This window comes from Penicillium concentricum, assembly GCF_028827145.1.
Source record: "Penicillium concentricum strain IBT 3081 chromosome Unknown utg000002l_segment0_segment0, whole genome shotgun sequence".
Taxonomy (NCBI): domain Eukaryota; kingdom Fungi; phylum Ascomycota; class Eurotiomycetes; order Eurotiales; family Aspergillaceae; genus Penicillium; species Penicillium concentricum.
In genome coordinates, this window is record NW_026622755.1 from 7,326,156 (window position 1) to 7,340,700 (window position 14,545).

The window sequence follows — 14,545 nt, forward strand, 5'->3', positions numbered from 1 at the left end:
GATCCCATGGCTGCCTCATGCGCCCATTAAAATAACGAATACCTCTTTGCCTGATTTGCATGTGGATAGGACACATAAGATGTTACATTCAATTAATGTACAAATTCAGGGATCAGCTTTATAGCCTGATTTATTTCTTAGCAAATGCTCCCTTCCAAAGTGGGGGAGTCTGGAGTATTTCCCAGTCAGATATCACAGAGACCATAGCTGCTTCAAAGTTCTCAACTGGGCAAATATTCGGTATTTTAGCCGACAGAGATGATGCGCATGGTGGAAGGTCCATGCCTCTGCCGGTATGCAATGGTGTTGAAGGGAATGGGCCGGCGCCTCCCACAACGCTTGCATTAATGACCTGAAACCATGGTCGCATGATTCGCGGTGGCGGACAACTCAATATAATCTGTGACATGTTTTCTCACGTAGAGGACTACATTTTTCCCCATGAGTTGCCTCAGATAATCGACTCATTCATAGCGCCAGGGCTAGGTCCACCATTTCCTTGCATGGAAGGAGGACTCGGTCTTTGCGGTGTAGATGCCTTTGCAGAACGCGAGAATAGCTCATTGAGTCTGGCATATAGCTCGTTTACAGCGGGAAGGTTGGGAGGTGGTGTCATGATCGCTGGCGTTTGGGGCACGACGCCGCCCGCTTTCTTCGCTCGATCGGCGATAGTCGCGAGGTAGGCCAGGTTGGCTTGTAGGCGTCGCATGCACTCAATGTATTCGGGGCTCGGTTTTTGATTGATTTTGGATGCATCCGGTTGCTCAGACGCCGGTGAGTTTGTATCCGGGTTGGAGGCGGGGCCAGCCTTGCCGGCCGCTTGAAGGTTCACCACCTCTTGCAACAAGGCTGAGTTGATGTCGAGGAGGGCCGTGACGCGGGCCTTTTCACGTGCCGCAAACTGAGCTTGAGCTTGGGCTTGGGCTTGCGCCTGAGCCTGGTTTGGAGCCGCAGGAGAGGCACCGGTTTGGGGCGAGTTCATTTGCGAAGGGGGTTTGGGCTGTGTACCGAGTAGGTTGTTCGCTGATATGGAAGCCATGTTTTGAGAGAAGGTCTGCGCTACTTGAGATGGCATGTTTGCGCCGGATGTGCCTTGAGGGGGGACAAACTGGCCCATGGGGGTAGGAATAGGAGCCTGGGTGTAGGGCGCTGAGAAATTATCCATAGGTGCTGCTATTATGATTAAGCATATGGTCAGTCCAAGGTATTCCAACAAAATAAAGCGACCTGGATCGTAGATGGCAGTAGACAGGAGACAAATGGTCAAAGCCAGACAGTGCCAAGATTCAATGTAGCGGCAGGGCTAATTTCACCCAAGCCGTAGGGTCTTAGGGTCTTAGGGGCGGGTGACACAAGCATGAGGGGGGCTTGAGTGGAAATAACCCAATACGATCTTGAGCCCTATGAGACCCCTTCCATTTCCCCAAGAATTTGAGCAACAATTCTACCCCGCTGGGGTAAAAGTGACAGCTACCCCGTGCCAATGATAACGAAAAAAAAGGGGAAGGGGGAGACGAACCGGAAGATTGTTGGGGGAATCCTGAAGGCATCATAGCTCCACCAGGACCAGGCTGCATGGGCATAGCACCAAAATGTTGAGCGGAGGGTGTCTTTGATTGGGGGTATGGGGGAGCGGCGTTAGGGTAAAAAGGCATCTGTTGGTTTTGGGGGCTCTGTGTCGGGACGGGATAGCCTGCGGGATAACCAGTATTGGGGTCCATTGTGTAATGAGGGACCATCACGGTTGAGGGTGGCTCCAAGGATTCCTTTTCGCCCTGTAATACTCCTTCTCCTCAGCGATCCCCTCGATTTAGGGAAGCTACTGTGGCTGAATTACGCAGGCCGCACGGACGAGACGGTGAGGGCCCAACGGCGCTTGTTGACCGGGAATCCAGGGATGGATGGGGTGAGATTTGGCGTGACCCCGAAGTTGCTAGAAAACCAACAAAAAGACAGTGGTGATTGGCTCAGTCAAAAGGCAGGGATGTATTGTATTGGGAACCCGGCCTTCACCAGCGAACTGGGACTCGGAGCAAGACAGATTTTGGTGCCCAGATTCAGAGTGATCAGCCGTGGGCGGGCTAATGCAGCGGAGCCCTTTTGGAATGGTGGAGACACAGACTCAAATGATGTTGGAATGATAATGGCAAGATCTCAAGTTGATTTGAAACTTGACTTCGTGATAGATTTAAGTGTGTACTTGATGTTTCCTGGAGAGAGTAACTGGCGTCCACAATGAAAGTGACATTCGAGAGTCACGGGGTTCGATATGTACTGCCTCAGGCAATAGTTATTGATGCCTGAAATATATGGTGGAAAACCATTGTTAGTTAACTAATCTCGACATCCAACTTCCTTTTTCACAGTATACAAAAATAGTCGACTTATGATGCCTCTGTCTTTGACGACATAGGAATTGAACAGTCTCGGTATATATTATATTAGTTTGAGATGATACTAGAGACGCTATATAAAAGATATTGCTACCATATCCTTTTGCTCGTTTTGCTTTCTAGCCAGGTGTGTGAAAATTTGGTCTAGACAAACCGGGGAATACTCGTGAGAAATAGTACCAAAAAGCTAAACGATATAAATCTAATTTTTTTTAGTGTAACCTGTCAAAACGGACCCATAGGCTCTCGTCTATGCCAGTCTCCATAACAGACTGCTTCCCTCTGGCATTTCTTTTGCTCATAACGACTTTTAGTTTCTCGTTATCCCCTTGAAATCATCCTCTTACCGCCATCTTGTTTGTCATGTGATATTGAGGTATGGTTCCTATTCCTACTGTTGGACTTTCCATCATTCTAGACCGACGGCTCACATCTACGGGGCGGTGCTGAGAAACACGCTGTCGACGGACTTAGTTAGCCGAGTTCCGCGGTAAGGATGTCGAAGTAAAAATTTATTTCCTAAAAGAGGTTAGTACTTTGTACATCTAGGTATGTATGTATGTATCTGCCAGCTGCTTGGCACGTATACTGTGGCGATCAGTATTCACGGTCCCCTTGAATCATGGGGCATTGGGCACATTCTTCATACATGACAAAGGGGGTCGGAGGGCTAGACGTGTTGTAGGGATTGACAAACCATCTCAGACTTGACGTGTCAGGAACTTCCATTTTGAAGATCACGGCTGCATATGGAGTACATATAATTCTACGAATGATTACAAACGATCCAACACTGACGTGTCAGGAGTCACTAAGCGACACATCAAGTAATATATTTCTAGACGATCTCATGGATTTTGCTTCTACAACATAGTGAATGGCTCTACCACCAAGGCATGTGATATGGTGCAGGGTGTAGGAGCAGGGGGTAAACAGAACCATGGTTAAAAAGATGTGAACGAAACCAAAGTTTGAGAATTTTGTGCTAAGATCAATTGGATAAAAGTATACACCACGGGCTGTGCATGCATAGTCTGCACGTATATGCAGCACGCTAGAAAAGGGATTGTGGGCCGCGGTGAAGCGTCATCTGGACGCCACAAGGTAGATTAGGGATCCCGATTTCCAGGAAATGCAAGCCGGATATGCGCAATTTATGCGAATAGGATAATGGGGTTGGGTAATGGCGTGAATTGACAGCCCCCTTAGCTTGCCAAGATCTCATTAAGAGTATCTAGTCCAATAGATTTTACCAAAGGATAAGTCCAAACTCTAAACTCAATCTCATTCCCGTCGATTTACCGTGGGACATCATATAGATGACCATGTGGCTGAAGCATGACTTTAACCTCGGACTTGTCAGCTGGATGTTCTCCGGCATTGTCTTTCGTCAGTGGCTTTTGAAAGAAGTATACTTTTTGAACCTTCCAGGACTCTACCTAGGTATCAACATGAGATAGAATAGACTCTTCCCCACAAGGAAACATCCGAGAATTGAGCTTATCGTGCATTCTAGAGAAATATTAAATATATTAGACCTAAATCAAGTCCATATTAGGTATCTTTTAAGGTCCATATACATATAGTTCATACTAGTTCATTTCAGATCTTACAACATTGTATAGAGCAATACAGGGTGGCAAATTGAACCGTGGCTCATTACATATTGGATCGCATTCTTTAATCTCCCAATCCCATCCCCCCTTTTTAGCGTGTCGATCCAAATTGTCCCGGCCGTGAAGTTGAGGCTTTTCAGGCGAGACCGAGGTAATCCCGCTCGGCCGGTAAAACTCGGGATGTGCCCGCAGGTGGTTTCGGTGTTTGCTTAATAAACTTCGTATTTCACCAGCCACTTATGATAACATAGTGCATGGTTAAAATAAAGCTTCATATGCACAAACCCTGGAGATATCGGGCATCTCCTATGCAGTGTATCTTACAGTAAACGGTGTGACCCAGCACTTTGGTATTCTCAATCAGCTTAACCCGTGATAAGTAAGGAGATGTACACAAAGGTACATCTTCGGGAATATTGGGCGCAAGGCAACCAAATGGGTAGAGTCCGCCTCAAAAACGTCCCGCCGATCATTATCTCATTTTGCATGACATTTTTTTTCTATTCATCTCGCATGCTGGTCTAGAATATGGGTGTGTCATGTACACCGAGAGTAGTGGATTATTTATCCATTCTTCTTGTTATTGGTTCACCGAATATCCGAATATCAATTGATATTCATAATCCACGTCTCACAAGGGTCTTGGGGCTGATTTTATTCTCATGCAGCAACACGGTTTCCTATGTTTCTTGTTGTGCGGCTAGGGTATGATATTACAAGACATCTACGGAGTACTCCGTAGCATGCTCTATTTGAATGGGGTGTTTGGAGTGGAAATGACTTAACGACCTCCAAATGAAATAGTCATTGATATACAATTGAATACAAAACCGAGCTTGCAATGTCAAGTTCAAATAGATCTTATTCGGGGAATTCACCTGCGGCTATACACTGAGGTTGTGATAGGCCAATAATAGGGAAAAGAAGTCCGCATTCAGATCAGGCCCTAAAATACTCCGCTTGTCTGTTTCGATACTGTATCAGTTTTGGCGCTTTGTAGATCCATCTTTTCCTATTCTCCACAGGGGTTTGTCTGAAGTTGGGTCTCTCCACTTTTGGCGCGCTATAGTTAGCTACTATACATACGGAGGGAGCGTGCCGGAGCCGAAAAGGTCCAGCTGTTTATAAATTTATGTGTGTAAGCACATCGTTTCCTTCGGTACTCACTGATCGGCAGTCGCGAGCTGGCGAGCATTGATATTGTGTGTGACCAAAAGTCGCAGCATGGTCTTTTGCTTCTCTCCCAAATTATCTATAGAAACCCCACTTCTTCTTCTTCCCCCTTGTGAGAGGTAAACTTGACAAGCTTGCCCATACAAAATCTGGGGTCAGCCTTTGGGTTCATGCTATAGGGTATTTACATCTTCATGTGATCGACCTCGACAGAGCTGACCCTAGCCAGGATCCCGGAAAAGATGTCGAGGCAATCACCAGAGGAACATGAATATACCCACTTTGCTATGATCTACATAGATAGGGATGGGAATCTTTGCCAAAGGGCCTCCGAGTCCATTTCAGAGAGTCGTCAGACCATCCTCTCTCCTCGGGTCACCGGTGAATTCCTCAGAGCAGTGGCGATGTCCAGAGAAACCCACACACATTCTCAAGGTAAGGTTTCTATTTACCCCACATAAAGTGTTTTAAACTGACCTGGAAAGTTTCCCCCGAGGTCCAAGTGCCTTCTAGCGGGGCTCAGTCGCCGGAGTCCGTGGCATATAGTGGAATGAGTTTGGGTAGTCAACAGAGAATGCCAGTTCTAGGTCAATCAGAGTCCCCATTCCGGCCGACAATGTGGCCGTCAAGCGAATCCTGGCCCCTACAACCCAGCGCACAACCTAAGAAGAAGAATTTTGGAGGTCGGAGTCTCAACTTGGCCTCACAACAAAAAACCACAATCTCTGTAAAAGAGAGGGGTCTTTTGCGTCTCTACTATGAGAAAATATTTCAAAACTTGCAACAAACGAACTGCCGAATTATCGCCAAAGCTTACATCAAATTAGTCGAACCGCGCAAACAAGTGAATTACCCATACAATGGACGGAAGATCGTGGAAGGAAGGACTCAACAGCTCGATCCAGAGGCAACTAAGCCACCGTGGTGGCCACGTGGAGTGAGCCATAGAGAGCCGGATCATCTTCCAAAAGTTGGTAAGAAAAAGAACTATTCCTAATAATTCTACCAGGCTGACAATAATCAGAACGCATTCGACTGTTGGTATACATTCTCTGCGAGATGCGCAAAACCTACGGAATCACAGCCGCCAGATTAAAACAATGCGATCAGCCCATTCGTCGTCAAATTCTCCCGGTCGAGCGTTTACACATCTTGGACGAAGCATATCGAGTTCGCGAGGAGGAAGAAAGATTTCTAGATGGGCTTTCAGGTACATCCTTGCCCCCTATTATCTTTTAAACTCCCAAAGGCTCACATGTATCAGACGGGAACCACGTGTGTATAGCTCGCACCAATCTTCCTCAAATAGCAGAAGACACATCCAGCGGACAAAGCTCGCCAACCGAACCAACCCCTTCCCATAATACCGTCGAGTCCGAGTGCAGCGACGGAATATCCGGAATCGATATAACCCAAGTCACCTCCGGAGACCTGCCGAGCGCGCCATCATACAATCCTTCCCATCCCTATAACCCAGCAATGCACTTGGGCCCGAACATGCAATACCAGTCCATCGGCCCCGCTACAACCATGTCAACACCACCATTGGAATTGCGACCAAAGCATGAACCACTATCTGCTGGGACGCATTTGATTGATCGGACACGTCCCGTTAGCCTGGCACACTATCCATACCCTGGTGTTTCTGGAATCCAACCTACACCGATGGAGTTCTACGGTACACCTGATTTGTCTCAGGATGCAGGTGTTCCAATCACGCAGCCCTCGACAGGCAACTTGCCAACCGAGCCAATGATGCCATACGGCCACCCCTACTATTTCAACTACTGAGCGCTTAAGCATGGACCGGAGCACATATAATGTCTTTTTTACGATAATGAATTTTGTTCGGGGGGCAATGGAGCGAGACAACTTAAACTTGTAATCAATTGAGCTTGAGTTTGTGAAAAAAGTCCAGAGATACAAGTATGGATGGACACAGGTCTGCCTAGCTTTCCCTTTGACACTAGGAACCATTTCCCTGTAGATCTACAGACACTGCGAGTACCATTCACTGGCGACTTTACAGGTTCCACTTGCGCACTTTGTGCTTCCAGTCCAGTTATTGCCCCCACACTGACCATAGAGAGGGATGTCAGTAGCACCACCACTACCGGCAGTAGTTGTGGTAGTAACAAATGTAGTGGTAGCGGTAGTGGTAGTCACAGGAGCTACACCCAGACCAGCCAAGATACCCGCATAGGCGGGCTTCTTCACCAAGTTTGCATCCCAAGGGAGTGCATCACCCTGACCAGCGAATGTGCTAGGAACCCAAGAGTACTTATCAGTGTAGTCCCAAATAGTAATGCCGACACACTTGGCATTTGCCATGCACGCCGCAACGGTATTTTGATAATCGGTCGACTGCTTGGCAAGCAAAGCAGCAGTTGATGGCAGAGTCATGCGGATATCAAGTTCGGTGTAGGCAACCTCGACTCCCAGGGCTGTAATTGCAGCCAAGTTGCTAGTCTGAGCGCTCTGGCTAGGGGTGCTGCCGACAATAAAGTGTGCCTGTAAACCGACACCATCGATCTTGGCTCCGTACTGCTGCACGAGCTTGACGATTCTTTGGGCACCGGTTGACTTGGCACCGGGTGATTCGATGTTGTAGTCGTTGTAGTAGAGCTTGGCGTCTGGGTCTGCGGCAGCAGCTGCTGCGAAGGCGATGGGAAGGTATGCTTCGCCGATGGTTTGGTAGAAGACGCTGTTACGATAGGTGCCGTCCTCGTTGAGAGCTAGCAAACTAGGGATTAGCTACTTGATAATGATATAATTCATTACCATATGTATGGCTTATGGCTTACCTTCGTTGGCAACATCCCAAGCATAACATTTGCCTTTGTAGTGAGTCACCACGTTTGTGATATGGTTCTTCATGGCAGCAATCAGAGTCGCGTTGGTCCATGTGCCACTTGAGACTATTTACCAATTAGCCCACTATTCACGCATTAAAAGACACACGATATAATAAAGCTTACCCCAGTTGGGCAATTGGCTATGCCAAACCAGAGTATGGCATCGCAGCTTTTGACCATTTGCAGCAGCAAGGTTGGCAACGACATCTCCTTTGGTATAGGAGAAGGTATTCTGAGAGGGCTCAATTGAATCCCACTAGCGAGAATTAGCGAGGGCCTCAATAGCACGGTAAGACTTGTCCAACCTTCTGCGCATTGCCGGGTGTAATCTGACCAAAGTCATCTGTGTTGCTCAATTGAGCAAGGTATGGCGCATCAGTCAACTCAGGGTTATCGGTAGCTGATCCGAAGTATAGTTTTCCCTTTGCAACAGCAGCATTGTGCAAGCCAGCTCCTTGGGTCCTATAAGAAATGGATATTAATCACTGTTAAACTATGGGAATTGAAAGATGAATCATACAGTTGAGGAAGAACACTGGCCAATGCCAGTGCAATAGTGGAATAGTAAACCATGACGAGATAATCAACGTCAATATTTGAATTGATCACAATCTAGACCTGGAATGAGGAATTGAAAGGGTCAAGCTCCTTTTATAGTCGGAGGTAAACAGCAACAGCCAAATCGTCAGGGACATTTTCACCATCTACCCTGCTCGGTAGTTTTCACATTTGACGGACCGATAGCCCGTGGCGTAGTTGTCGCGGCCTTTTGGAATAGTTGAATGGGCTTGGTCGCTGCTTAGATGCCTAAGAGTATGAATTTGTGCATGAATTTCATTACTTTAGCCAGGGAAACAGACACGGGGCCGGACGCCACACAGTGGACGGGGTAAAGGATCGAATAGAGGGATGACGGAGCAAATTCCGTATTTTCTTCACGGCAAAAAATGGCGTTTTTTTCATGTTCCCTAGTGAAGCTGAAGAAAGGGCTAAAAGATGACCGGGTAAATGTGTTCTCTCCACTTCCACAAATCCGGGGAATCTTCACCCCGTCAACTCTTTCCTTCCTCTTGAGTGACTCTTGGCTCTTGGAAGTATAAGATTGCCGAATCAGAATCAATTTGATGATTTAGGCCCCGGAGATGAGCAAGTTACCCATCATTCAGGCTAGATATCCCCCTCTTTTGGATTGAACCTACGTTAGCGCTGAGCACACACTAATACAATCATGCAATGTATCTCTGACAGGATTCCCCCCCCCCCCCAGTCCTACTCGGCCTATCCTTGCAAAGTGCAGTGAATGTGCTTCGAAGCTCCGGGGAATCCCTCGAACCGTCGCACGCCCAAAGCTCTGCTGCGACAGACATGTGGTTGGAACCCATCTTCCCGGTAGTGGCATCTATGACAGGAAACATCTAGGGTATTTCACTCGTGAGATTGACACTATCGGCTATTGCCCCCAGGCCGACTTCATCCGACATCCCAGAGTCCTTCCAGGCTTTTCCACAAGAACAATGTGCCCGGATACACTGCGTGTTTATCGTCAATATGTGATGCAGTTTGTGATCCACATCGCACGGTCAAGTTCATTCAAATAGCGGCTACGATCAATCTGAGCCCATACCGGAGGATTTTCACTTAGCCTTGGATATTTTGGATTATGATCAATGGCCCACTGGACATTTTGTTTCCAGAGGCGCAAACGCCTCAATAATATCTATAAGAATCTGAAAATGCATCTATGTACACAAAGCTGGCGCTTTTAAGGGGTATCGGATTTTATAACGTCATGTTGCTCTGTGGTAGGACCAGAGCCAAAGCGTCAGGTGGCTAGGTACCACTGTTGCAGCCAAATCCAGACAAGCAGGTCGATGAGCAGCGGGCAGCACCCCTCCCATCGGTGTGATGATTTTGTGAGCGCAAATTCCATAGAAATGCACGGGATCGGTCGAAAGTTGAGCAGCGGCTTCATATTAATGAGATACCACTCAGCCAGTCTTCCGAGCCTTCATCTCCGCAATGTATTTACCGGTCTTGGAGAGAGGCACGACATTGATGGTGACAATCTCATCCACAACCTCGACCTTACCACCAGAAAGAATCTCCAATAAAGGCAGCTTCTTGCCAGCCTTGATCAAACCACCAGTGACAGTCTGCATATAGCATTCAACACCTTCGAGGGTGTATTCCTTCTTGGTATCCCAAGGAAGGGGGAAGATGTAATCCAAATGGTCCTCGATGGCGTTCATCTCCGAGAACGACTTGATAAAGTCTGACTGAGCCTCCATGGGGTAAAGGAAAACAACCGGGAACTCGATTGTGCTCTCTGGCGAGAGAGGATCAGGAACGAGACGGATCCTGGCATCTTCCATATCAGGAGGCTGATCGGTTTTGCGGGTTCTGATCATACGGGCGCGCAGAGCTGTGCTGAGGACCATATTCTTTTTGCGCGCCGTTTCTTCTTCGGCTCTCTTCCTCGCGGCAGCACGCTCCAAAAGGGCCTTGCGCTCGGCAATCTTTTTGGAAGATTCTTGAAGGGCCTTACTGTCTGGGTCAATTGCCAATCCTCGGGCTACAGAATCTTCAGCCTCGGGGATTTTGTCCAACTTGAAAAGTGCCAAGGAGGAACGATAGAAGGCCTTGACGTTTTTGGGGTTGAACTTGAGGGCGGCAGCACAGTCGAGAGTACAAGTACGGTAGTTTCCTGCAGAGGAAATATATTAGCCAATGTCGAGCACATCGAGGACAATAAGACATACCTAGTTCCAAGTTGCACAATGCTCGGTTGATGTAAGATGCCTCCTCCAACTTGCGCAAGAGTGCCGCCTCTTCCACGGGATCTTCGGGCGCCTCCCACTTATCAACCTTGGCGTTGATGACAGCAATAGCCTTTGAGTAGAACTCTTTAGCGTCAATCCACTTGAGTTCCTGCACGGCTTCATTGCCTTGTCCCTTGAAGCTACTCGCAACCTCGCCCCTGGTACCTTCGTTTTGCAGAGCCTGGAGGGCATCTAGGAGCACGTTTTCACCCTCTACAAACCCATATATGTTAGTTATATCAAACAACCATATCTAAGGAATGATCTAACATACTCTCATCACCCGCATTCTCAATATCGGTCATGAACAGAGGAGTCTTATTCATCATTGCTATCAACTCCTCTGAAGAATGCGACTGAACAGCCGCAATAGCCGGGGGAAGTTCAGGTGCATTGGGATCGGTTTGGCGCGCCTTCAGTCCCTCCTCGTTGATCGGGAAGGGAATTTCATTTGTAGGAGCGAAGAAGTCAAACCCAGGCTGGGCGACCTCGGGAGGGGCATTGTTGAGGTTGAGCACCTCATCAAAGTCGTCTGGAAGTTCTTCGACGCGCGACATCTTGAGGGTTGGTCGCAGGAAAATGTATTGCGCTTTCGGAGATTTGGAGATCGTCCTGCTTAGAAATGATGCCCGCAATGCAAACAGTGCAAACAGGAGGGGGTCTGATCGGCCCTAAGCCCTATTACCGGATTAGTCGGGCTGGAAATGAGACTTGAAGATGTAAGATTATTATTTGCCAAGAAGGAATGGATCAAAAGAAAGTAGGCTACTATAGGAAGAATTTTGGTTTAAAATCATCAAAATATTCCACGATGGACTGGATGTTTCTAGTCTGACAATCGCATGTGGAGAGCCAGATAGTGCCTGAGGCCATAACTTTTGATAGCCTTCTAAGGTTGGCAGTCTATCAATTTGTTGCTGCTGGGTTATATTCCACCATATCTGCTTCATTATTGAAATATTTCCATCAATTTTCCCCTATAACAGAAAACAAGGCATATATCACATCGCTTGGTACCAGAGGAGATATTCTACGAGACAATGGCAATACTACTGTGACGAATACCTCAGCCTCATCTTGTATACTACCTACTCCGTACATACATGGACAACCCCCACAACTAACAGCCCCACAGGAATTAAAGTACATGCCTCCTTAGCACTGTCATAGATCTCCGCACATCGGAGGCTATGTCATCGGCGAAAACCCGACCACATTAAACCCCGCATCAGTCGGGTGAAAGACCGAGCTCCGATATAGGCCATATATAGTCCTGGGTGCCGGTGGTATAAAAGTTATTTGATTTACCCCAAATATTCCTTGGTGCCAACAAATACCACAGCACCATGGCCAAAACTTTCAACATCCTCGTCCTACCCGGCGACGGCATCGGTCCGGAAATCATGGCCGAAGCCGTCAAGGTCCTAAAAGTCTTCGAGACATCCGAACGCAAGTTTGAACTGCGCCAGGAGTTGATTGGAGGTTGCAGCATTGATGCTCATGGCAAGCCTGTGACTGAAGAAGTCAAGCAGGCAGCTCTGGACTCAGACGCGGTGCTCTTCGCCGCAGTTGGAGGACCGAAATGGGATAATCAACGTCGTGGTCTTGATGGACCTGAGGGAGGACTACTCCAAATACGCAAAGCTATGGATATCTACGCAAACCTACGTCCGTGCTGTTCTACATCGCCCAGCGCCTCTATCGCCAAGGAGTTCAGCCCGTTCAAGCATGAGGTTATTGAAGGTGTTGATTTCGTTGTTGTTCGCGAGAACTGCGGAGGTGCCTACTTTGGCCGCAAGGTCGAAGAAGAAACATATGGTGAGCTGGGCTGAGATCTAGCTGTAATTGAATAACGATCTAACTTCTTCTTCTACTACAGCGATGGATGAATGGGGCTACTCCGAAGCCGAGATCCAACGAGTTACCCGTCTATCCGCCGAAGTGGCACTGCGACACAACCCCCCTTGGCCTGTGATCTCACTAGACAAGGCGAATGTACTAGCTTCTTCACGGCTCTGGCGCCGGGTAGTAGACAAGACCATGGCAGCCGAGTATCCGCAAGTGAAACTGGTGCACCAACTGGCGGACTCCGCGTCATTGATTCTAGCAACGAACCCGCGATCCCTGAATGGTGTTATCCTGGCTGACAATACCTTCGGCGACATGATCTCTGACCAAGCTGGGTCAATTGTGGGTACGCTGGGTGTGTTGCCGAGTGCTAGTCTCAACGGTCTGCCTGGTGATAAGACGCTGAAGACACGACCTTACGGGCTGTACGAGCCTACGCATGGATCCGCTCCGACGTAAGTGCTAGAAAAATGATAAGAAGGCTGTTCTGACTTTGTTATAGTATTGCGGGACAAAATATCGCCAACCCGGTTGCAATGATTCTCTGCGTCGCGCTTATGTTCCGATACTCTTTGAGCATGGAGAATGAGGCTCAACGTGTGGAGGATGCGGTGCGCAAAGTGTTGGACTCAGGGATTCGGACGTCTGACCTTGGGGGTAAGGCTGGGACTAAGGAAGTGGGCGATGCGATTGTGTCTGCGCTATAATGTATGAAACGTAGGAATATATGATTTGACTATGTATCAATGATTGCCTCAAAGAACAAAGCACCATATATATGCAGCAAACTGATTAATGATAAAGAGAAGAAACCGATCAAAGGCAATGTTTGTTAGCTGAAAACTGGGGCTGTAAGAAATTTAGATAATGCATTACATGATTTCATAATTCTTCTCAGATTATAATTACATTGGCAGATTCTTAGAAACTTCCATTCTTCTTCCATTCTTGCTGTCCTCTCCATGTCTAAAAATCTACCTAAGCCCAGAGCATCGTCGCAACACAAGCCTGACCGCGCACTCAACATGTCATCCCAAAACCTGCACGCCTTGAACACCTCATCTACACCAGCGATGGCACCACACGATCCGATCCAAGTACCAAACACACCAGGATCCTGCGCTCTACGTCTCGAAAACCTAGAGCAACAAACCTCCACCACGAAAGGCGAATTGATGGCATCAATCGCGGCCGACATCTGCGCAACATTCATAAGCATCGCAAAGTACTCTGAAGAAGGCACACTACAAGCGCAACACACAGGCGTGATCGACAACGTGATCCAGACTATCCGCGACACGGACGTGAAGCATCGGCACTTGCTTGATCGACAGGTACACGGACTCCGCAAAGAGAGGAAGTGGATCCGGAAGAGGTATTCGCGATTGGCTGGACAGGCGGATAGGCTGGGTCGCACGTATCAGACCAAGGTGCGGAAGTTGACTATTTCGCTACGAGAGGCGCGGGGAGAGGTGGCACGTTTACAACGTGAGCGGGATCTGCTGCGGGCTTGCTTGAAGAAGAATGAGGCCCCGAATGAGAATGCTGATGGGGAGTTTGAGGTTGAGGCGGGGGAGGAGATCGATGCAGAGAATGATATTGCGGAGGGCGAAGAGGAAGCTGCGATTAAGGTAGATCTTTGATATCTCCCAGTGTATCAAATGTTTCTCAGATCCTTTGTTTTCTTTGAGCCTCCACGGAAATATTTCCTTTGTTTGGCCCTGACTTTTAGGGCAAACCAGATCTGACTCTTGACAAATATGATACTCAATTCAACTTTATCTTGCAAGTAGTAGAGTAGAAAGCATCGGATTTGCTTATACATATTATCGTATCAAGTC

The 14,545-nt window shown here is 47.8% G+C and overlaps 6 protein-coding genes across 6 annotated transcripts; 3 read left to right on the forward strand and 3 right to left on the reverse strand.

Moving 5' to 3' along the window:
• Positions 1–451: 451 nt before the first annotated feature.
• Positions 452–1,755, reverse strand: N7517_006501 (uncharacterized protein; the record flags this gene model as incomplete). Its single annotated transcript, XM_056724231.1, has 2 exons — positions 1,520–1,755; positions 452–1,227 (listed from the first exon to the last, which is right to left on the reverse strand). The coding sequence occupies exons 1-2, from the start codon at positions 1,737–1,739 to the stop codon at positions 452–454; spliced, it is 996 nt and encodes a 331-aa protein (XP_056580481.1). The 5' UTR covers positions 1,740–1,755.
• Positions 1,756–5,424: 3,669 nt separating this feature from the next.
• Positions 5,425–6,973, forward strand: N7517_006502 (DUF2841 domain-containing protein; the record flags this gene model as incomplete). Its single annotated transcript, XM_056724232.1, has 4 exons — positions 5,425–5,617; positions 5,668–6,156; positions 6,207–6,392; positions 6,447–6,973. The coding sequence occupies 4 exons, from the start codon at positions 5,425–5,427 to the stop codon at positions 6,971–6,973; spliced, it is 1,395 nt and encodes a 464-aa protein (XP_056580482.1).
• Positions 6,974–7,171: 198 nt separating this feature from the next.
• On the reverse strand, positions 7,172–8,610 carry N7517_006503 (putative endo-1,4-beta-xylanase; the record flags this gene model as incomplete). Its single annotated transcript, XM_056724233.1, has 5 exons — positions 7,172–7,917; positions 7,987–8,100; positions 8,161–8,293; positions 8,343–8,499; positions 8,558–8,610. The coding sequence occupies 5 exons, from the start codon at positions 8,608–8,610 to the stop codon at positions 7,172–7,174; spliced, it is 1,203 nt and encodes a 400-aa protein (XP_056580483.1).
• A 1,415-nt stretch (positions 8,611–10,025) lies between these two features.
• On the reverse strand, positions 10,026–11,413 carry N7517_006504 (HSP70/90 family co-chaperone CNS1; the record flags this gene model as incomplete). Its single annotated transcript, XM_056724234.1, has 3 exons — positions 10,026–10,741; positions 10,797–11,069; positions 11,131–11,413. 3 exons carry the CDS (start codon positions 11,411–11,413, stop codon positions 10,026–10,028), a joined length of 1,272 nt encoding a protein of 423 aa, XP_056580484.1.
• Positions 11,414–12,202: 789 nt separating this feature from the next.
• Positions 12,203–13,411, forward strand: N7517_006505 (3-isopropylmalate dehydrogenase; the record flags this gene model as incomplete). The annotated part of the gene is made up of 3 exons (XM_056724235.1): positions 12,203–12,674; positions 12,736–13,159; positions 13,207–13,411. The coding sequence occupies 3 exons, from the start codon at positions 12,203–12,205 to the stop codon at positions 13,409–13,411; spliced, it is 1,101 nt and encodes a 366-aa protein (XP_056580485.1).
• Positions 13,412–13,729: 318 nt separating this feature from the next.
• N7517_006506 (uncharacterized protein) lies at positions 13,730–14,347 on the forward strand (the record flags this gene model as incomplete). Its single annotated transcript, XM_056724236.1, has 1 exon — positions 13,730–14,347. One exon carries the CDS (start codon positions 13,730–13,732, stop codon positions 14,345–14,347), a length of 618 nt encoding a protein of 205 aa, XP_056580486.1.
• Positions 14,348–14,545: the final 198 nt, after the last annotated feature.